Source organism: Cupressus sempervirens, chromosome 1 (assembly GCF_028749045.1).
Source record: "Cupressus sempervirens isolate cs-2001-9-10 chromosome 1, ASM2874904v1, whole genome shotgun sequence".
In the NCBI taxonomy this organism is placed as follows: domain Eukaryota; kingdom Viridiplantae; phylum Streptophyta; class Pinopsida; order Cupressales; family Cupressaceae; genus Cupressus; species Cupressus sempervirens.
This window is the reverse complement of record NC_143118.1, coordinates 760,867,143-760,891,687: the sequence shown is the minus strand read 5'-3', so window position 1 is coordinate 760,891,687 and position 24,545 is coordinate 760,867,143. Positions and strand designations below refer to the sequence as shown.

General features: G+C 38.4%; 1 protein-coding gene across 1 annotated transcript in view; it reads left to right on the top strand.

Moving 5' to 3' along the window:
• Positions 1-24,545, top strand: part of LOC149580124 (branched-chain-amino-acid aminotransferase-like protein 2) — a 213,263-nt gene that overhangs the window by 8,247 nt on the left and 180,471 nt on the right. Inside the window, exons 2-3 of the mRNA XM_089789539.1 lie at positions 7,540-7,638; positions 8,299-8,370. Coding sequence (XP_089645665.1) covers positions 7,540-7,638; positions 8,299-8,370 — 171 coding nt within the window. The remainder of the gene's footprint in view (positions 1-7,539; positions 7,639-8,298; positions 8,371-24,545) is intronic.

The following is a 24,545-nucleotide window of genomic DNA, read 5'->3' as shown; positions in this document are numbered from 1 at the left end:
CCTTTTGCAAGGGTCACAATCTTTCACAATTTCTTCCTTTGAAAGAGTACAACCCCTCATAATTTTTGCCCTTTGAAAGAGTCACTTCCCTATCGTCTTCCATATCTTTCTTCCATTTATCCTTCCTCAATCCCCGTGCTCAATTCTTTCTTCCTTCCTCTATATCCCCTTTCAAATGAACCGTTCTCCCTTATATAGCTCATGTATGAGAGAGCCACAACTCTTCATTGTTAAAATTTGAACCAGGATAGCATAGAGCAAATAACAGAAATATAAAAAACACAAGAACATCAGAGATACCCTGGGAAAACCCTCCTTCTCAAGGGAAAAACCTAGCCACACCAAGAAAAATGCTTTTATTGAATTGTGATGAATGACTGAATACAGTATCTTCTGACTTCTGAGATCAGAGTCACTTGAGGAGCAAATCACAATGATCTCTTTGAAGTGATTTGATTTACAGAACAATAATCCTTTAGAATAGAGATATCTGCAAACATCAAGAATGTCAAAACACCTGCAGAAGAAATACAATGATCTGGAACAAGTATATGCATTGTGCAATGACCAAGAGCTCCTACAGCTATCAAAACTAACAACTTGAGACACTGCAAATAATGTTCACAACATCTACCAGAAAAAGATATCTCTACAACATCTGTAACAGCTCTACAGTAAAAGAAAGTCACAAGGAAAAAGTTGATATTGTAGTTACACCAAAGACCAATATAATCGAGTGACTCCTCAGAAAAACAAGACAGTGATGCTACAATTTGATTGAGTGACTCAACAGCCACAAACTCACGTGGCTCTATGCTGAATGACCATAACACATTAAGTGGTCCTTTAAATGAAGGCTGCTTAAATATCTGACTGCCGTGGCATACAACTTGACGATAGTTACATACAAAAAGTGGTTTCATAAGCTGGAGCTGCAGTAATGACTCATCAAATAGACCTCAACAGTTCCAACCTCAATGCTAGCCAAACATTCTTTATAAAATGTAACCAAAGATTGAAAGATGAAGAGATATAAAGTTCCGATGCTAGCAGGAAGACCTTTCGATTCACAAACAGTGACGCTAATGTGATTAGACTCCCACGACAGCCACGTAAGGAGCAAGTCACTCAAGACCCTTTAATAAACTAAAATCATGCATGGACATGTCCCTTTGATTGCTGGCGATACCCAAGAACATGACTCTCCAATCATTCAGAGGTTCTCTCAATCATAAAAAAGCTTCATTGAATAATCGGACTGATTTAACAAAGACTCTTTGCAGTCTCAGAATGCCTGAACATAAGAAAGGATAAATGACCACAGCAGCAGAGAGTAGACATAAAAGAGCTGCAATCATTACAGGTCTGCAGATGGCTCCTGCAGCTACCAATTTTCAACATTCATTTCATTCCTTTTGATCATTTATTCAACCTAATTGAATTTTAATTGGACTTTTTCTAAAAGGGGACATTACAATAATGAAAATAAAACTATCCAGTGGTGGGCTTAGCAATTGTGTAATGTGCACCAAAAATCAGTTGCCCAAGAATTGTTAAAAAACCAAGTAGGCTTGTACAAGCCAAGGGTGCTTGGATTTGTAGAGAAACAATGTCAAGGCTTGAAACAAATCACAATTATACCGAAATAGTAGTAGAAGTGGAAGCAATCCCATGTAAACAAATCGATTTTTTTTACACAATTGTAATAAAACTATTCTGAATGAACCTTCTTTGGTTAACCAGAATTGTAATAGATGCAGCAATAGTGAAGAAAATGGATAGTCAGGCTAAAGATAAAATTGTGGGAGAAGGGACAGCTAACTCCACTTGAGGCTATCAAGAGCTGCAAATGGTGTAGGAAACTGAATCTGCCATGCAAGTTGAACAAGGGTAAGTTTATGTGTAGGGTTCAAAAACTAAAGAGCTTCTATTGAAAGGATGATGGCTGAACTGAGCAAAGATTCTATATCTAAAATTGAGGCTGAAGAGAAAAGAAAGGTGGGATTGTCTTCAATGAAGTTTTGGACAATTTTATGAAAATGTAACATTTGTGTTACCTTGTGGTCACCTTAAGGTCACCTTAAACTTGGGAAAAATGCAGAAGTGGAAAAGTGAAAAAGTTGCCAAGCTACTTTGAGAGGCTCTACAAAGGACCAAACACCTCTTCCCCACCTTCCCTATTAAATGCAAATCCAAAAACATAAGGTAGAATGTAATGCCCCCAATTTAGCTCACCTCAAGTTGCAGTCAAGATTAACCTATCAATGACCTTCGTAGGCTAATCAGATGGTTAGAAGGTCTCAATGGTCAAGCCAAATATTATATTTCTACTTTAGTGGCAGTGATGTTCAGGGTTGCTCTTTGTTGGAGTGAAATCGGCAAACTTACCATTTATAGTAAGTTACTATTATGGGGGAGTCAGGATTACTATTCTGAGCAGGGCACCTAAACAATTGGTAATATCAAATTATCAACAGAGCTTCCAGTTTGACTTCTAGCCGTTAGGATCTAACATTAATGAGATCATAAGCTATTAATTAGGTTTATAGTCAATAATTAAGTTTTACTTAATTAATGATTAGCTTATTGCAAAATATTACAAGTGCATTTATTATTATGGTTGACTTTATGCCTAAGCCAAAGTGGAGTCTTAAAATAATTTAATAATTATTAATTAAGTTCACTGAATTAATAATAAAGTGGTGGCTATTTACATGTAAGGTCTAAGTGTGATTAAAAGACTCAGATAGGCTCAATGGGTGACATGAGTGGCAGTCCACCCAAAAAAGCAATCCATGATGATGAGAGAGAAGCTAGAGAGTTGTTCAAGGGATTAGTAGAAGGGAAACAATAGGTTACACAGGTCTTACAACAGCTCACTACTGCCATCCAACAATTGTCTGTATCCAGGGGACATAATCAGGATAGGGATGAGCGAGGTAGTGCAGTTGGGACTCCATGGGTTAGAACAACTCCTACAGTTACTTACGACAAGCCTACATGACTCACGTTCTTGAGGAATGAATCTGAGGTAGTGAGTGTAGGGGAGGATGAAGCGAGAGGTTTTGTTGATTATATGATGGTTATGCATGATGAATGAGAGGAATTGTTTGACAAAGCTAGACTCGAAGGAGAGAGCATGGGAGACCTAGGCAGGAGAGGAGGCACAAGAATTAGAATGCAGATCTGAAGCATGCCACCAGTAAGCTCACTCTTCCCATGTTTGATGGTAGTGTGAAGGTTACTCCTCGAGCTTGGATCAGTAAGGTTGACACATTCTTGGCATTTAGGCCTATGACAGAGGTTGATGCTATAAAATTGCATCTTTGAATTTAGATGGGGCAGCCCATAAGTGGTGGCATCATGGGATGGTCATGTTTCATCATAATTTGGTTACATTATATCAAGAGTTTGCTGACAAGTTGATAGAGCATTTTGATTAGAAGAATCCACAATCTTATTTTTGGGACCTCACTTAGCTCAGGCAGACATGCAATTTGGAGTCCTTCATTAGTGAGTTTCTGAGACTCTTTGTCACAGTTCCTGATGTGATAAGAGAAACGCCTAGTTATGCTATTTACAAAGGGATTATAGGACCTGCTTAGAGGTTGGCTCAAGGCATTTGATCTTCCTTTTCTACACGGGGCCATAAAAAAGGGCAGGAGCATGGAGCTTTCAACTCCTAAGAGGCAAGCAAAATCCATCACTTTACGTTCAGACTTGGTACACCCACCAGTTGCTGATGAAAAGAATAAGATCAGTTGTCAGACATGATGAGGCGACCCAGAAGGACTTGAGGAGGAGACGACTTTTCTATTGGTGCAAAGAGCCTTATGATAAAGTTAACTCTTGCCCTTTGAGGTCTAGGGGTAAAAGAAATTGTTCTGTGTGGGTATATCATGATTATGTTAAGGTTGAAACTTCACATCAGCCAAATGATTCAGATGTTGATGAGGCTCATAGTCACTATGGAGTTTGGTCCTAATGCTAGACTATCACCGATAATATTATCCATCACTGTACCACTTCCCTCAACTTTAAGGATGAGAGGTTTGGTGGATGGGCAACATTGCATTGCCATGCTAGACACTAGGGCCACACATAATTTCATACATGAGGGATTTGTTAGCCAGTGTGGTCTTCAGGTGGAAGAGTTTGCTGGTTTCTGAGTTAGGGTGGCAGTTGGCTATACCCTTACTTGTATCAGAGGCATATGTCATCTCTCTCTTTCTCTTGATGATTATGAGTACAGTCAGGTTTCTATGTGGTCAACTTGGGAGAGATGGACATTGTGTTGGGTATGGAGTGGTTACAGGATATTTAGGAGTTTACACTTAACCTGCGCTCGATGGAGATGAGGTTTGTGTAAAGAACCCTACTGACTCATTTTCAATCTATGCTGAAGAATTCTCTTTTGTGTTTTGGATGTTTATGTTTGTTTTTTTTTTTTTTGGAAAATATATGCCTCCTTTGTAATTTTCAGATTGCAAGATAGCAATGCACATCAAATTGAAACTATCACAAATTGCACACCAACTTTTATTCTTATTAATGAAGCTTGCAAATATTTACAAATGCAAATGCACATTCAACAAGTTTATCATTTTAAAGAATCTGACAGAGATAATAACCAATGTGGGGTCTTGTTGATGGCAGTTGTAGATATTTGTTGATGCAGAAATATCAAAGGTTGCTATTAGAATACTGATCACAGCCCACTTAAAGTCAAACACCATCCTAAAAATAGATTGTAGCTGAGAGTATATACCATGCTGCCTTAATACTGTGATGCCACCCTTATGTATTGAATGCCATGGAAAAATTAAACTTGTCTGTTAGAGCAGATTACATCCAGCCCTATATAGCCGCTGTAGAACTTAAAACACCAGCAGTAGCATAAAATCAAATCCTCAAATAAACTTCTTACAAATTCTCAGAATTGACTTGCAGCAGTTGTCCAGATTGAAAGTACAATTTATTGGCAAAAGCGACCGACTCAAAGTGCAGAAACAAATTGAGGGAATTCACAACTCCCCAAATTCAGCGTCCAAAACCTTCACTTTCGGATTTCAAGCACAGACCAAATAATTAATTGAATGGTATACAACAATACCATTCAATCCTCAGATAAATCTCAGACCAATACTCAATAGATAGAGCACAATTCACCCAGTGTTTCATAGATTCAAAGTGCTGAAATGGTGAAGAACTCACAATTCTCCAACAATGTTGAAACCCTTGTTTCAATCTCTTCTCTAAACACGAAGTTATCAAATAACATAAGCAATAGAATGATTTCCTTTCTCACAAAGCATTGCTTTTATAATAAATAAAGATGACTTCTTCAAGACACCTTTCACTTAAATATCCCTTTGATTTATACCTAGGCACATATTTGAATAATACAATATATTAATTCCCCTTTGCTCCAAAAATGGCCTTTTCAACCATATTATGATATTCTGATACACAAGGTCATTGTTTCCTTTGCCCAAGATTTAAAACTTTTCAACCTAGTTGCAATGAGTTGTGACACTAAGGTGGCTAATATACAATAGTAGAAAAATAGCAACCTCAACGTATTTAGCTAAATAATAATTTATACCTCTTGTGAAAATGATTGAAGAAGCATTAGAATCGAATTTGACAACACATGAGTGATCTTGGTGAAGAAAGACGATGAATGAACTTGACGGGGTGACTTACTAAATATATATGCTCCCTCCAAGATTCTTGGAGCTTAGACCAGAAACCATAAATATAAACTGAGAGCATTACTCAAATCCTCTAACTCGTTTGAGCTCATCAAAACCATTTGTTGACTTTCTATAAATAGTAAGTCCCTCAAAATCGAGCCAAAACTCACCATTGGCCATTGGAGAGCCTAATAACTCCACACCAAGGTCCTTTAAACACCAGTATCAGTCTACAAGAACCCAACTAGAGACTAAATCCATCAACTCTGCCACAACTCAAAATCGGGCACATTACAGCTTGAGTATCGAGGTATGAGATATGTGTTGAGAGGTATCACAGAGGGGAGTTTGTATACTGTCTCTTTATAGAGAGAAGAGTAGGGACATACAAAGGCATGACACGATTCGGGTGGAGTAGGTCACATGTCATGTCTCCCACAGTTCAAGGGTACATAGTTTTGTTCAACGTACGAGTCTGGTTCAGTTTGTGAACAATCCCTTGTTTGGTATGGATATTGCATTGTTAAATAACAATCCGTTATTTGAGTTTGATGCTGGTCCCCCTTTGGTGTTGAGTTATGATGATGTTTGGGATCCCATCAATGCAATCATATTTCTAACTGTCCTTAGGAAGGAGTATTCAGAGGTGTACATGGTGAGGAGTGTGTGTAACTTTGCATTTGTATCTTCATGTACAAAATATCTATCGGGTGCAAAGTTCGTCAACACATGAGTTTGATGATTGGTATGATAGCTTAATTTCTGCAGAGAAAGAGGACAAGTCTCTTCTACTTGTAGAGTTGTTTCCCTGTCATGTTCCTTCTTCAACATCACTAGTTGAAGCATCGAGTTCAGTTTTGCAGACTCTGTTGATCATACAGATGATGTTGGAGTTATTGATAATGACAGGGACATTTAACATATTTCTCCGTGGGATCCCAATGGAGGTGTGACTCCCTTCCAATTGGAGTTTGGCGAGCTGTTGAATGTGAGATTGCTTGGGGACAAGCAATTTCAGGGAGGGTGCGTTGTAATGTCCCCATTTTAGCACACCTTGAGTTGTAGTTTGGATTAGCCTAGTAGTGACCTTCATAGGCTAATCAGAGGGTAGAAGGTCTCAGTGGTCGAGCCAAAGTTTATGTTTCCACTCTAATAGGCAGTGATGTTTAGGGTTGCTCTTCGTTGGAGCTAGATTGGCAAAATTACTATTTACAGTAAGTTATAATTATAGTAGAGTCAGGGTTACTATTCTGACAAAGGTTTGGTTATGAATTCAAGAGCTTAGACAATGCTAAGGCATGGTATATTTTGATGTTACTGGTGGCTGAGTTTGATAATTGTGTATTTTGATGTTACTGGTAGCTCATATTGATAATTGGGATTGCATTTAGTAATTCAATATGAGAACATGGATATTGATGAGGTCCAATTGATTTTGTTTCTACTGCAGGCTGATTTTGTTAACCATGGTCATGTTTAGAATTTTTTCTGAACCCTTTCTGCTACTGAATAGTTTATAAAGAAATCTTGGCAAGGAAATAGGAATTAGTCTTATCATTTGGTTCCTTGGTATTGCTTATTGATAATGTGTTAGTGATTCTGATTATCATTTTGAATTTATGTGTATTATTTTGCTTAACTGAATACAAGCAATTGGATAAATATCAACTTCCAATTGCTTCTTTATCTGCAAAGAATTTTGATATTCTGGGATGCAATTTTATTAACTATGAGCATATATAATATAATTGAATTTGAGAATTCACATGATTCCAAAATCCAGTTGCTTTTTGGTTTTCCTGTGGGTTTATTTTAACAATCAGGGGTAAATTTTAATTTGCAGAGGGATGATACTGAAGTAATTGATGAACCCCTTTATGCTCACTTCCTTGCTGAGACGGGGGTGAAAAGGCCGTACAGGGAGGAATTGCTCTCCAAAATGGTAAGTTTGATGCACGTTATGTTTTGATAGGCAAAATATCAGCTATACATATGTTCAGAAAATTGTTTATATGGGTGTATTACAAATCTTTTTGAGTTCCTTTGTTTAAACTTGGTAAATCTCCCGGGATGCTATTGGTTAACTGAAAAATTACATAGGCTTAAGCTTGGACCACATCCATAATATCCATAGACATTGGTCACCTTCTAGTTTACCATGCCATTGCTACAGCAAAACCTCGCATTATCCACTAGAGGTAGGTGCTTTCTTATTGTAGTGAGGAGATTTGAATCCCTCTAGCTTACAAGTGCTCCCTATTGCCTTTAATTAGTGTCTAGCTTTAAAATACATATATGCATTGGGTTTTGTAGAGGAAGTTTCTACCAAGATAGGCATGTGAAAATTAGTCATCTCATATATATTTCTGTTGTCCCAATCTTGGAATTTTCAAATAATCACTAAATTTTGTTCTACTAAACTTTGACACTATGAGGTCCCATGGTATTTGGAATAATGCATTTGATAATATATTTGGACTTCAAGTCTCTAATTGATTCAATATAATATAGTACGGTGCTTGCTCCTTTCTTCGTTGATTTGAGTGAATTGTTTTATTATAGCTATTTATATTTGTCAGTAATACATGACTTCCATTTGCAGGAAGCAGATGGCAACAAGGTGGTAAATGACATCATTTTTGGGCCTGGAAAAAAGAAATATCGTTATTGCAAGGTTTGTTATTATTATTCAGTGGCTTTTTGTTTTGCAAGAAAAGTTGTACATCTTTCCTTTTCCCATATATCATATATTGACTGCTTGAGAGATGCCACCAAAATTTCAGTTTTGTGAGTCCCCAAACTAAACCCAAAAGTGTACGCTTCACACTTCACATTGCACTTTATATTCTTTTATACATATTGATTACCTAGACTTGAAACAATGAAAATGTTACTTGAAGCAGGCATTATGAACATAAAAAATAGAAAGACCTTGAGGCTTGGAATAGCTTCACCTTATGTATTTTGCTAGAGGTATCTTCATCATCAATTAAATAAAATTCTACCACATGTTCTGCTTTGTTCATTCCTGGGTTGCTCTGGACGAGTCCACCAGCTCCTTAAATTTCTGTGGCATTCTGTCCATTCTTTCCTCATTCCCTTTGTATCTACATATCTAACTGTGCATGTCCCTCATTCCATGCATCTTGCATAGATACTGGGTTTTGAGAATCTCAGACATGATCTCCCCATTCTTTATGTGATCTTGATCAGGTTCAGAATGACCCCATAAAACTTTCTTCTCTGTTCTTATTTTCTTTTTCCAACTTAAACATTTCTTCTGGATTACATTCTTCTAAAATTCTCCATAATGATAATCCTTTGTATATTAAGAGGCTTGAAACGCTTAGCCACTTCTTTATCTTTGGCTTCCATTGTGCAATCCATCCCCAACAAAATCTATAGTTTTTTTGAATGTAGCTTCTCTTTTGGTTCCTGCTGTTGAAACTCATTGTTAGACTTCATATTGGACTCCTGAATGTAAATGACAGTCCGCAAAAGTGGAAAGGGTTCTTCCCCTTGTGAACTTTTGGTTATGCTTTTGCAGCAACCCCAGAATTATTTAGTGTCATTGTCATCCAAGGATGGTTACTAACCAAGTTCTGAAGTCCGTCTTAAATGGAGGATTGTGATTTATTTAGGGCCATATTGATGTAATGCCGATTTGAAAGGATGAAATTCTTGTCCTTTTGCTATTTTACCTTTACCCTTTTAAACTTAATCGGAGCAGGACAGATTATGGTGCTAGATAACCTGACTTGAATTTAGGCTCTCCATAATTGAATCCCATGTCCTTTAATAATTATAAAAGTAGTTATCTAGCAACCAATTTCATTGCCAATAAAATATCTGCTCTATTTACTTAAGAAGTAATTTTGAGGATAGAGAAAGTATCGGAAATTTGAATCCAGGCTCAAAGCTCAGCTACATTATTGATTATTTTATTCATATTTTATAGCCTCAGCCCTTTATTGAAAATTTGGAGGTATTGGTTGAAATTATCACTAAAGATGAACATGGCTTCATCTTAATATTAGGTATTTTCACCTTAACTAGAGTTCTTTTATGCAGAACAATGAAAAAATGGATCCCTTTTTTTGGCTCATTAGCACATTTTGGCCAATTACTTCTTTAATGCCGGAGTTAATCCTCGAGAGTGGAACATCCTTTGATGGGAAGACATGAAGAAACTGAATGTTCTATTACAATAATAGATAACTGTCTATTATTAGTTAATGGTAATCTATTGTAAATATTTAGTTAGCTTTAGTTAGCTGTAGCTTTTTTAGCTTTCCTTCAGCTATAATAGAATGCTTCTATTCTTTATGATTGTTTCCTAAGGAAACATCGTTCCATTCTTTTGTATATAATGACCTCTCGGTCTTTGTTAATACAAACAAGTATTTTACCAATTACTTCGTAATATGGTATGAGAGCCAATACTTCAATTTATTTTAAAATTTTTTTAATTGCTTTTGAAATTATCTGCTCCAAATTTTCAAATTTATTTTGGAATGCCGTTTAGGGTTTTTTGTTGTGTTGAGGAAATCATCTGTGCACACTCGGATCTTGGCCAGGTTTGAAAATCTCGGTTTTTCTCCATACGATCTCTCTAAATCGTGGAATTCATGACAATCTACTAATCATGGTGTTTTGGATGTTCTTTTGCAACTTGTACAAGTTTAGATAATTTTTTCCTTAGGTGTTTTTTTGCACATCAAGTTTCTTTGCAAATCATGGCTTTCAAACCTTGGAAAAAGCTCATGTTTTTGCTCTGCAACTTGTGATTTTCTAAGGTCCAACATCCGTTTATTCATAGTGTTTTTTTTTTTTGGGTGAAGAAACTTGTCTTTTTGCCTCCTATCTTCATTCTTTCTACCACCTCAAATAGATGCCTCTTGAGTCTTTCTGCCATTAAAAAAGTCCATTTTTTAGCCTCTCAAACTCCATTTCTCTGCAGTTTCGACCTTCAATGGCTATTGTCTAGGGTTTTCTGCAAAACCCTAATTTTTGATTCCGGACTCTTGGTGGGTTTTCAAGAGTTCAACTGGGTTGTCGTCCATTTTTTCTGGGTGACTTGATTTTCGAGCTAGTAGATCCTGAAACTGACAACATTTTCCTCCTGGGTTTTTTGAGCTCTCTTCTAGGTCACTCTCCAAATATTTTGAGTCTTCCATTTTTTTGCCTCAAAGAATGTGCCTTCACAGATTTTCACGTTTTTCATTGAAAAACGTGCCATAGCATCTTTGACAAACATTCTACTTGAGCACAACTCAAAATTCGACGGTCGAAATTATGGCAGTTGGAAGTAACCAATCATCGCAATTTTTGAATATCGGAACACGGATCAACTTGTTCTGGGTGTTACGAAGTGTCCGACTGCTCTTGGTCCTGATCAGGATACATGGGATCTGAATAATCGAGAGACAATGATGCTTCTCAAGTTATTTGTGGCTGATGATCAGCTTTCTCAGATTCCATACGGCAAGACAACTGCCAAGATCTGGACATTGTTGAAGTTTAGCATCAGTCAAAATAATACTGAGTATCTGAATCTAATTTGCTGTATATAAACTGATATATATATATATATATATATATATATATATATATATATATATATATATATATATATATATATATATATATATATATATATATATATATATATATATATATATATATATATATATATACACATGATTATATGCATACGTATATATTTACAGATATGTATATATATAAGTTACATGTTCATGATTCAGATCGGGCTTCTCTTGCTACTGTCACCGATTCATATCAGGTTGCTTCAATATTGATATTATAACATCTGTGTTATCATTGATCAGGGATCGGGGCTCCAAACTATATTGCCTTCGATATATGTTAAGTGTTGTTCAAGTTAATATCGAGCATGATTAGTTTGGACTAAATCACTGGTTGGTTATGTTTACCAACAGGGATGACCACGTAGGGTCATTCCCCTACGGGGACATGACCCTTCATTTTATATAAATGTTAAACTCTCATTGGTGGACAAGACAATATCGATATACAACATACTTGTAGCCCCAGTCTCGGTAGAGTTATATATTGCAGATTATTAAATACTTTCTCATCGGCGTTTGGCATTCAAGACAAAGGATATTGGAGCATTGAAGACCAACTGAAGATAAACACTTGCTGTACACAAACAAGAAGTAACTAAAGTTTGATATAATCTGATATTCTTTCTATCAGAGATCCTATAAACTAACATGGTATTAGAGCCATTTTGATAAGAAATTTTATTCAGAACTCATATATATAAAATTTCAGACTTTGCCATTTTTTTGAATTTCATTTTTCAAAATTAAAATGGACAACCATGTAAGGTTAGAGGATAGATTGGAGGGGGCATCAAACTTTTCTTTATGGAAAATTCGTGTCATGATAGTTCTAAGAGAAATGAAATTAGAAGATTATGTAGAATCAAATAAAACTATTCCGAAAAATGATCTAGACAAAACAACGTGGAAAAGGCATGACAATAAAGCCATGAAAATAATTATAGACTTCGTTAAGGTTCATATTCTCCCTTCTATCTCCAGCCTTTTTATAGCACTTGAAATGTTCTCCACTATCAAGAACACCTTTCAAATCAATAATACTAGTAGGTTGCTGACCTTAAAGCAGGATTTACTATACATAAAAATGAACAATGGGGAATCTGTCACTTCCCATTTTCTAAGAATCTCTAAACTAAAAGATTAACTTGCTACAATTGGAAGTCCAGTTGATGAAAAAGAACTTACCATGATTGCACTAAGGGGACTCCCACTATCTTGGGAAATTTTTATTCGAGGACTAAGCTCTCGACTTGAGCTTCCTAAATTTGAATTACTCAAGAATGAATGCACTCAAGAGGAATCAAGATTAGTCTCAAGGGGGATAAGCTTAAATCAAGAGGGAGACATTCATGCACTTCAAGTAAGCTCTGATAGGAAAGGAAAGTTCAATCGAAATAGGAGAGAATCCAACAAACCTTATAAGAAAAGAGATTGGTCAAAAGTGAGATGTTTTAAATGCGACAAAATTGGTCACTCTCATAATGTTTGTCCTGAACGGAAAAGAATTCAAGCTACACTAGCAAAAATAAAAGAAGAAAAGGAGGAAGTAGAAGAAAATCATGCATTCTATCTAGAACTCTCCAATGAGTCAAACAAAAACACTTGGATCATAGACAGTGGAGCATCTCGACATATAACAAGTTTTAGAGACAAATTCAAAAACTTCTCAGAATACACCTTAGAAGAGGTAACCATTGGGGATAACTTCACTCATCCAATCAAAGGTATTGGGTCTTGCTTCATTCATTTAAATTCAGGTATTACTATTCAACTTAACAATGTTTTATATGTACCTGGAATTAAAATAAATCTAGTCTCTATATCTGGCCTTTCTGATCATGGATACAAAGTTGCTTTTCAAGAAGACAAAGTCCTATCTTGGCCTAAAAATGCTAACATCAAGAAAGCTATCTCTATTGGAGTTAGAGATGGAAGTTTATATAAACTTTGTAATCAACAAAATTTTACACTAAGTCATGAAATTACAAAGTCTACAGAAACTTGGCATAGAAGATTAGGTCACCTACATTTCCGAGCATTGTCATCTATAGGAAAAATTGTAAAAGGATTACCTAATCTAAAATCATATCACTTAGGTGTTTGCAAAGGATGTGCCCTAGGTAAAAATACCAAGCAATCCTTCCTAAAGAGTATTCATAAATCAAAAGCAATACTTGAACTCATTCATATGGACCTATGTGGTCCTATGTCTATACCTTTTCTAAATGGGTGCCTCTATTATGTAATCTTTATTGATGATTATTCTAGGAGAACTTGGATCTATTTTCTGAAACAAAAGGAATCTAGTGAAGTACTATCAAAATTCAAAGAATTCAAAGCCCTAGTAGAAAATCAGTCAGGAAAGAAAATTATAATTTTAAGATCAGATAATAGAGGTGAATACATCTCTGAAATTTTTTAAAATTTTTACATTATTGTTGGGATTAAGAGGGAGTTTTCTGTACCTTATACTCCTCAACAGAATGGAGTTGTAGAATGTAAGAATAGATCAATTGTCGAAGCCAAAGCTATGTTGAATGATCAAAACCTTCATACTTCGTTTTGGGCTGAAGCATCTAACACTTCAGTTTACATACAAAATCAATGCCCTCAGTCAGTTTTAGAAAATACCACTCCAGAAGAAGCATTTATAGGCATCAAACCAGATCTAAGTCACCTAAGGATATTTCGGTGTCCAATTTATGTTCACATTCCTAAAGAGAAAGGAACAAAGCTAGAATCATCTGGGAAGAAAGGAATTCTCATCGGGTACAATGAAAATTTCAAAGGCTACAGGGTCTATATTCCAGGTCAGAGAACAATTGAAATCAGCAGGTATGTTAAATTTGAAGAAGACATTGCCTTCAATCTTTCTAAAAATAATGATGAGTTATTCACAACACCTACCACTGAAACAAGTGAAGATCACCCTATAGAGAATGAGAGGGAGAATGATACTGAATCTCCTTCATCTCCTATACCTACTTCTGAAGATGTTGAAAATTATAACAAAAATAGACCACTTTGGGCCAGAAAATTCATAGAAGAAAATCATGTTGAACCTGATGAAGTTTTAAAAGAAAGCAAGAAAATAAGAACTTAGTCTTGTTACGTTGCACTAGTAACAAAACTTATCAAATCAGAACCTTCAAGCACTGAAGAAGCTTTATCAAGTCAACCTTGGAAAGAAGCTATGATTGAAGAATACAATTCAATATTAAAAAATGATGTGTGGGATGTTTTACCCAAACCTAAAAACAAATCAGTAGTTTCTTCCAAGTGGCTTTACAAAATCAAGCATGCACCTACAACATTGAGAAATACAAGGCAAGATTCGTAGCACGAGGTTTTTTATAGAAGGAAGCAAAGTAACCTGAATCAGAATCGGCAAGGCTGAATTGAATCGTGAATCGGCGATGAATCGGCAAATTTGAAAAAACCCTTAAAATTTAAAGATTTTAACAATTTAAAACTTATTTCATGCACCCTTTATTGAATATAACTTAAACACACTATAACATCATCAAATAGAAGTTAAAACTTAACATACATAAACATGGAAGTTTGGAACAGAAAATCCATCACATACATAACTATGTTATTTAAAATGTAAATTGTAGGCTAGCTGAAGTAAATAGAAATCAAATGACCATAATGATTTAAATCATAGAATGTATGTAAGATGATCCATAAGACATCAAATCATAAATGTATGTAAGAATCTAAGATGAAGATCCATGAAAGTTTGAAACATATGTCTATCAATGATTCAATATCAATATTTGTAAACAAAATATAAAAACAAGGCTCCAGCTCAAGCCTTAGGCTCATAGTCATCATCATCCTCAAGCTCAGCTGCAGCCTCAGCCTCAGCCTCTGAGTATCCAGTCTGCCTAGTAGCAAGGCGTCTAATGTAGGTCCTAGAGGATTGCCGAGCCATATCTCCTGCATGTAAGATGGGCTCACGAACGTCGCTAGGGCCTGTGTCTGTGCGTGCACGTGTGCGTTTACCAATGCTTGAAGAATGTGCTCTAGCTGCCTTAGCCTCTATATCCACTTGGTCAACCCACGCACGGTCTTCCTCAGTGAAGACTGGATCCACAACCTCTATGAGCCACTCTGATTCTGGATCAATCTCCTCCAGAATGATCGGGGAGGAGTCAGTGCCCAAAATCTGTCTGATCCTAAGACGGAGGTTGTAATGAACAAAGACAAGATCATTCAACCTCTGCACTGTCAACCTGTTTCTCCTCTTCGAATGGATGTGCTCGAACATGGACCAACTGCGCTCACATCCAAAAGCATTGCTTGGCTGATTCAGAATACGGATGGCAATTTTTTGAAGTTTTGGGGCTGTGGCCCCAAACATTTGCCACCATCTATCTGAAATAAGGGAAAATAAAAACAATTAGTCTCATTTACAAATTACAAGTTAACTCTAAAATTACATAATCAACTTTAAGTTTAGAATCTAGATTCATGAATATTGAATATATTATTTAATTTTTACCTGGCTGTAGTGTTGTCTGAGCATTTATGGCCATCCTGCCAGAGAAAAGTGGCCCCTCTTTATTGCTGAACTGGTCTAGCTCAACAATCGCAGCAGCGCTATCTTCATCGCTACTCAACTTCTGAATCATTGTGTATAAGCCAGTGAGAACCTCTGCATCCGCCTTGAACTCAGGACGGAAACGAAATGCCGGATTCAAATAGTAAGCTGTTGCATGGATGGGTCAATGGAGCTAATTTTGCCATCTCCTATCGATGATGTCCCAAATAGGGCCATACCTCTCTTGCACTCCTGCATATTGGGCTCTGATGGCCTCCTTGGCCCTATCCATGCCCTCATAAATGTAGCCCATAGAGGGCTTCTCCCCATCAGCAGTTCGTAGCAAAACTACAAGGGGCTCAGTGACCTATATATAAAGTAAAACAAAAAATTTGAGTCAAAACTTAAATATAAAATAATATAACTTAAAGTAAAAGTAAAATACTAAATGTTAAATTGCAATAAATTTACTTTAAGGATTTCTCTAGCGGGTTTCCAAAAACCATCCTCATCAAATATGCAATCCGCCACATCTATCCCTGCAGTGGTCGTACCATAGGAAGAGGAAATCCACTCCCGCCCAACAAACATGCTCCTGAATTCATCCCTTCATGTCAACAAGGACTGTAGGGTGATGAAATTCGAGGCAAACTTCATGATACCTAGGTGAGCTAACTCCTTGCCTTCTGTGTACTTCCTCATTGTGCTAAGGACAAATGAATGATTATAAATGAATTTGCATATTTTTTTGCCCTTTCCACACATGACTTGACAAACTCAAGTTTGCCAATTTCCTCTAACATGAGGTCAGTGCAGTGTGCCGCACAAGGGGACCAAAATATGGTGGGGTGCCTCTCCATCAAAAGTTTACCTACAACAATTTTAAGTCAATTAGAAATTCAAATTTCAAAATTCAAATAAATTTATTTTCAAAACTTGAAAAGTTAAAAGCTTACCTGCAGCAACATAACTTGCTGCATTATTGGTCACCACTTGGATCACATTTTGTTCCTCCACCTCTGCTATGACTTCCTCAATAGCCTCACATAAGTATGTGACATTTTTTACATGTGCGGAAGCATCAATGGATTTGATGAACATGGTATATCCTACAAGTAACAAAACAACGAATTATAATATTAAATAGATCATCAACAAATCAAAATTTACAATTATGTATGTAGGAAAGTAGAATGATCAATCACCTCTACAGGATACAAGAAAATTGAGGAGTGTTCTATCCCTCCTATCTGTCCAACCATCAATCATGATGGTGCAACCCTTTGCAATCCACTACTTTCGGTTCTCCTCGAGCTCAACTCTTATGTCCTCTACCATCTCATCCAAGAGGTATCCGCTCAACTCAGCCTCAGTTGGGGCTTTAAACCCCGGACCACAAACAACAACTGCATCTATCATGTTCTGCCAATAAGGAGCCCTGTCACAAATAAAAACTTAGATGTCAAAGACTCAAATTATAAAACAAGTAGATATAATTAAAGTTTTACTTTTACTTTTAATTTTAACTTTAAAGAAAACAAAGAAAAAAGAATCAATTACCTGGCTGCAATAAATTGAATGTTGCAAAAGTACCAAAATTTGCATATCTCCTTTCTGGCAGCATCGTGAATCTCTTTGTTCAAACCCATGCCCTCAAGCGTGGGTTGGGAACCAGGAGTAGTGCGGGGCACAAAGTAACTATCCATTTTGTTTTTCCGCACTGTAGGCTGCAATAGGTTGGTGTGGGACTCTGTCTCAGTATGTGACTGACTAGCACTAGCACTAGCACGAGCAGAAGAACTAGGATAAAAAGGAGGCTTAGAAGAACCCTCTCCAACACAACCTACGGATGCGGAAGCTGATGTGGATGCGGTTGTGGATGCGAGAATATGGGAGCCAATACCCCTTAACCCTTCAAGTTGCATTTTCCTATTCACTTTGTCTTTTTCAATTTTTTCTAATGCCATTAAGCAAGTGCGTTTTGCCTCATGAGTTTGGTGAGTGCAAATTGTAACATCGTGTCCAGGTATAGCAGCAATGTGGTATTTCAATCTATAAATACCTCCAGAAGTTATTTTTTCTTTACAAAACATACATTTGTTTGATATTTGGTTCTTCCAAGAAACTCTTCGTTATATTTCCAATATTCATCTTTTTTACCCAATGCGAATTTGCGAAAAATGAAAGCAAATGCTGCAGCAATAACTTTTTTTATGTAAAATATCAAAGTTTGAAGCTAATAAAAGTTACAAAACAACAAACCCTAGTTTGCAACTTAGTAAAAATAAAGAACATTCAAGATCTAAACTAAAAATCTTGAAAACTATAAAAATTTAACAAAAAATGCATAATACACTAACATCCAAAAAAAAAAAAAAAAGCACTTACCTCTTGCAAATGAGTTGAGGAGTGTTGATATTGGCTCCTTAATGCTCCCAATGCAATTGATGGCCTCCCCAAATGGACTGCTGATCTCTTTGGTGCTCTTCGTTCTTGCTGGTTAGAAACCTATGGCTTTTCTTTTCTCTTCTTTTCTCTCACTTTTCCTCTCTTCTACTCATGCTTAACAAATAGAAGGCCCTTTAGGGTTATAATAAAGAGAATAGGTCAAAAAGAAAGTAAAAAAAACAAGTTATTTTAAAAAAAATTACAAACTCCATACTTTCCTGGCCGCGGGCGATTTCTTGGCGATTTTTACAGCCGATTCATGCGATTTTTTGGATGAATCGCCGATACCAGCGATTCACCCTATAAAATTGGGTGTGGCGATTCCCCCTATAAAATCGGGTGTGGCGATTCTTGACTCCAAAAAAATCACCCACCTTGAATCTTATCGCTGAATCGCCGATTCACACGATTTTTGAGCGATTCTTATTACTATGGAAGAAAGGCATCGATTTTGAGGAAACCTTTGCTCCAGTTGCTAGGTATTCATTAGTCAAAACCATCTTGGCCATTGCTGTTTACCGCATAGGGTAAGAAGTTCAACACATGTATAACACGATTCAATTCAGAACAGGTACTTTATTCATCTATGCACTTGCAGATTACAATCTGATTACAATGACTACAATGATCAATGATGATTACTACGAAGATTCCAAAGTCCATCTCAGACGTGTACATATACCTTTCCTAAGGGGTGACTCAAGCGTCACGCGCCCTTTCGGATACTACTCTACTCGTCGGCTACATGATACATTTACTGACATCATCATCCCCCCCCCCAAAAGAAAGGTTGTCTCCGGATGACAATACAACAAAAATCCGTTACAAAATTTCATTAACAAATTACATCAATGCATAAGTACTAGACAGAGGGATGCGTCCTAGGCGTAGTGGCCGTCCGCGTCCGCAACTCGTTCACCTCTGCCCTTAGCTTGTAGACCTATTCTTTTCTGATCTTTAGCTCTGCTTCCGCTTCCAACTGGAGCTCTAAGGCTGACTGCATCATCTCTCCGACTTCTCCCAATTCCTTCTCCTTTTCTACTGCCATCTTTTCTTTTTCCATTAACAGGGCTGCCCTCTCCGATTGCCAAGCCGCCCTCTCAGATTCCCAGGCTTCCCTCTCCGAGGCTAACCTGACAGCTGACTCCTCCCGAGCTCTCTCAGCTGCTACCCGATCTGCCTGACTCTTCCGAAGAGTGTATTATGTCTCCCTGTGTAACTTCGCTATCTCCTGAATCTATCTCTCAATCCGACTCTCCATCTCAGGTTCCTTCGTCATGGACCAATCTTGCCGCATCTCCGTGGTCTCTACATCGGGCCATCCCCTCTGTTGAAAACAAACTGTAAAGGCAGCTGGGCATCCTGTCCTCATGAAGGATATGACTCCCTCCAGCTCCTTCCCTACTGACTCCAACGCCTGTGTCTTTGCCGAATCTATAACCTGGCGAGCTTGAGATGCTAGAGCTGCAACATCATCAAGAAAAACTGCCTCTGTCATCGCTATCTCGTGTGCTAGTGGGTGTTCCTGTTGTGTACCCATAGCCTTCTCTACTGCATTCGCCATACGCTCAACAGCGCTACGCGGTACTCCCTCATTCTGTGCCTGCGCAACCTCTTGTAGTGGGTTCTCCGAAACTGCTTCCTGCGTGGGTGTCGGCAAGTATGTCACTCGAGGTGTCGGAGTTCGGTGAAACTTTGTACTCAAAAAAGCACTCACCCTCTGGGTTCGGTCCTTTCTCTCACTGTCCTGCTAAGGTGATGCCAACAGTGCCGTGTCTATTGTGACCACCGCATTAGGTCCTACTACATCCAGTAGGACACCTGATGCCCCCAACTCCTGGCCTGCGAGTACCTCCAACACCGCTGTCTCTGTGTCTATCTCCATCTCCATGTTAGGTTCCACAGTCCTTGCTGTGTCTGGTAGAGTCTCACGAGCCGTCTCCATCGGTGCCTCTGGAGTTGCTATCTCCGTCGGTGCTGAATGTGACTCCGCTACAACTCGTGTCTCTACGGTGGGCTGCGTCGTAGCTGAGATTGGCGTCATCACTACCGGTTGTCTGATCTATCCAAACCCTGGGATACCATGTATACCTACAGGAACCAAGTATGTCGTAGTCGAAAGCACGGGCCGTGGAAATCTCAAGGGCGTAGCCGTGATCACTTCTACCTCTTCGTCATCCTCCTCTTCCCCTTTCGACCCATTCTCCTCTGAAGATGTCTCCTCTCTGCCGCTATCTGTGTCACCACTATCCGGCCTTGGTCGCTTCTGTCCTACGGTTTTGGTGCCAAGAGTATCCAAGTGCTTCCACTGCATTATAGAGGGTTCGCCAAGCGCGAGTGGTCCCGGTTTTGCCTCCAGTACATCATTCAGGATCATTCACGTTATCGCATCCAAAAACAAACCAATAGCATAATACAACATATAGAACGTTTTGTGCTGTAATGTCATAAACTCTGATATCCGCTCGGCCAATAGTGCTGCCCAATCATAAACTCTACCGTGCAAAATTTCGTTCATCATGGCTACGTGGGGAAAAGAGATATTTGAAGCGCGGTTCGAACCTGTGAGACGACTTTTAACAATGTCCATCAAACAACGCCAATGCCCCTCCTGGATATTAGATTTCTTTAGTCCTCTACCTTTGGACGTGTCTGAAAGAGCCTCTTGTTCTACCTGCGACAGGTCTCCGCACACAAGCTGTATCAACTTCATCTTCACTTCACGGCTTAACTTTTTTGGCTTGCTTTCTATTTTTCTCCCACCTTGAGCATGACCCGGTATGCCAAATACCCGTGTAAAATTTGCCGGTTTGAATGATACTGTTAATTTGCAACCAAGATATTTGAAGGTACTGCTTCTGGAGAACCAGTGTAGTAGTGCATTCACTGAATCTAAGTCGTCATCGGTTGACCCTCCTCCTAATCTCAGCACCCATTCATCATCTGGTTCCATCCTTTTCTTCCCTTTGTCATCATTCTCGCCTTCGCCTTCTGAGTCCGATGATGCTGCTTCTTCTCCTACCATTTGTGTATGCAAATCGATTATAAATCTCCTACCTCCTTTCTCCATGGACAGGGTGTTCCTTTTCCAATCATGCTTTACCTTAGCTTGCACCAACCACCCCCGTCCCAGGATGGCGTCGTACCCTTTTCTCTTTAGTGGGATGACCACGAAATCGAGTAAAAATGGTTGTGTCCCAATTGTTATGGGCTGTGCCATCAGAGTGCCCAAGGGTTTTATCCCATGTTGATCTGCTGTTAGTAATTGAAAGGTGGGTGGCCATAGTGTTGGTTATCCAAGTTTTTTTCAGATATCTTCCAGCATCACATTCACTCCCGATCCTCCATCTACTATTGTATCCATTAGCACCGTACCCAGAATGCCCGTCTCCACCATTGCTGGGTGTCTACCTATCGTAAGTGCTAGTAGCATCGGGTCTGTTGTTGCTGCTGCTAGGGTTGTTTCTTTACTATCCTTTGCTCCCTTTGTCACTCTCGGGGATGGTGTCATATTTATAATAGCCGTATGCAGCTGTGGCATGGTGAGAAGAAGATCATTTAATTTAATTGGCACTTCCGTTTGCATTATCTGTTTCACCATGCTTTGTTCCGCCAAGTTTCTTTTCAGAGTTTCGGTAGTGTCTTTTACTTGTGACTTCTCCGCTTTCATCTGCTTCTCTATCTCTGTTCAGGCTTTTTGTAACCTCTCTTTCTCTTCTTTCGCATTCGGATATTTTGCTTTCCTCGCCTGCTCCCGCGTGATCGCCAACACGTTCTCATCACATGTTTCAATATTTAATAAATTTACGCCTTGCTTTGGACATTTTGAATCTTCATGGTCCCTCAAACCACACCATCTGCACGGTAGCTGCAGCGTCTCTTTCGTAGTACAGTCCCTTGCGAAGTGACCCCAAAGATTACATGCTCGACATTGCATCATCGGCCGTCCACTCGCATCATATTGTATTCTACTCTGGCCTCCATTGTTATTGTTATTGTTTCCACCCTTTCTGCGTCTATTATTATTTCAATAGCCACTTGAAGTTGCATCATTGCTTGTGTTATTGCTATTGTTTGATGCTTCTTGCATTAGTAACACCTGCTGGTGTCCTTTTGCTTTCAAGTTAAACGGGCACTCTTTCAGGGAATGCCTCGCCACCTGGCAGATGTCACAAAAGTGCTTCTTCGGGCATGAACCCTTTGTATGGCCGTTCTCCTTGCAATCTGTGCACCACAGTTCTCCTTTTATTGTATCCGGATTTTTTTTCAAATTTTTGAATTCTTTCATCATCCGAAGCATATCTTTCTGTAGTGCTTTCACCTTCTTGTTTGATTCCTCAATGCTATTGCTGCTTTCTGAGGATGAATCATCCGAATTAGAGGATTTATGCTTCTTCTTTTTACTCGCCTTTTGTTTGCTTTCCAATCTATGGCACGAGTATACGCATCGGTGTACGATGCCGGTGGTACAATCTTCATTTTCTTTTTAAGAGCCGGTCGTAGCCCCTCCACGAACCACCATTTTTTCAGCCCATCCGTTGGTTGACTCTCCATCTTTTCGATCAATTCTTTCAGTTGCCTGGCATAGGTTCGGATTGTCTCATTCTTTCCTTGTTTGGTGCTATAGATTTCTGCCACTATTTCATTATCATCTCGGAGTAATCTGAATTTTGCTATAAATTCTTTTTTATCATTCTCCCATGTATTGAGTTTCTGAGGACTAGTGTCAGAAAACCAATCTATTGCCACACCTCGTAGGGTCACTGGAAATTGTCTTACCCAATCATCTTCATCCGTCACACCATTTGCCGTCCATATGGTTTCACATGTTTTACAATGTTTGATAGGGTCTGCTGAACCATCACCGTGAAACTTGGGTAACTTTTCTTTAGGGCCAGCCATCGTTACTTGCCTTTGATTCTAAGGTACTTGTGTACCTGCACTATTCTGAGCTTCCGTGTTGTTTTGGACTCCCGCGCTGCTCTATGCTCCCGCATTGTTTTGGACTCCCGCGCTGTTTTGTGCTCCCGTGCTGTTTTGGATAACAGTCTTGTTCCCAACAACTGCGTTGTCTGGTGAAAAGTCTTCAAGTGATGTTCTATTCTCTGCTTGTATCCGTTCGTTCGGTGTATCGGGAACGAAAAGATCACTCCACGCTCGTGCTCCCTCGGCACTCCGAGCTGTGCGAGTTGTTTCCCTTCCGTTCAGAAACTTTCCCCTCGGTGTATACAAGTTAAGGAATTCTTCCCTTGTTTCCTCCACCAAATTCAAGTGTTGTCGAGTTTCTTCAGTTTCTTCCAACAATTTTTCGGCACTACTCAACCTACTAGGTGAGTGCACTCCCTCCGTCTGTGCCTCTTCACCCCTTCGATGCCCCTCGGCAATCTGCTGAAGTCTCTGCCTGTGCTTTGCTTGCTGTGTTAAAATTAAAATTTCTTTTGCTGTACTTAGTTCATTTTTATCTTTTACCTTGTTCCGATCCTTGTTTGGCAAATTCGGCATTAATGCTCATTCCTTCGTTCCAAGTATGTCTGGCAACGACGCCAAATGTTTACCGCATAGGGTAAGAAGTTCAACACATGTATAACACAATTCAATTCAAAACATATACTTTATTCATATATGCACTTGCAGATTACAATCCGATTACAATGACTACAATGATCAATGATGATTACCAGGATGATTCCAAAGTCCATCTCGGACGTGTACATATACCTTTCCGAAGGGGTGAATCAAGCGTCACGCGCCCGTTCGGATACTACTCTACCCATCGGCTACATGATACATTTATCGACAACAATTGCAGCATCTAAAGGGCGGAAAGTCCATCAAATGGATGTTAAGACAACTTTTTTAAATGGTGAAATTGAAGAAGAAGTGTATATTGAGCATCCAAAAGTGTTTATTACTCACAATAGGAATGCTTATGTATGTAAGTTAAATAAAGCACTAGATGGGCTCAAGCAAGCTCCCAAAGCGTGGTATGAAAGAATAGACAGTTATCTTACAAAGTTTGGGTATTCTAAGAATAAAGCTCATCCTAACTTATATTTCAAAATAGATGGAAATGACATGATTATTCTTGTGTTATATGTTGATGACTTATTGATTACAGGTGAAGAACATCTGAAAAGCAAATACAAACAAGAATTGACAGCTGAATTTGACATGAAAGACTTGGGTCTTCTTCACTACTTTCTAGGACTGGAAGTTTGGCAAAAGGGAAACTACATTTTCCTA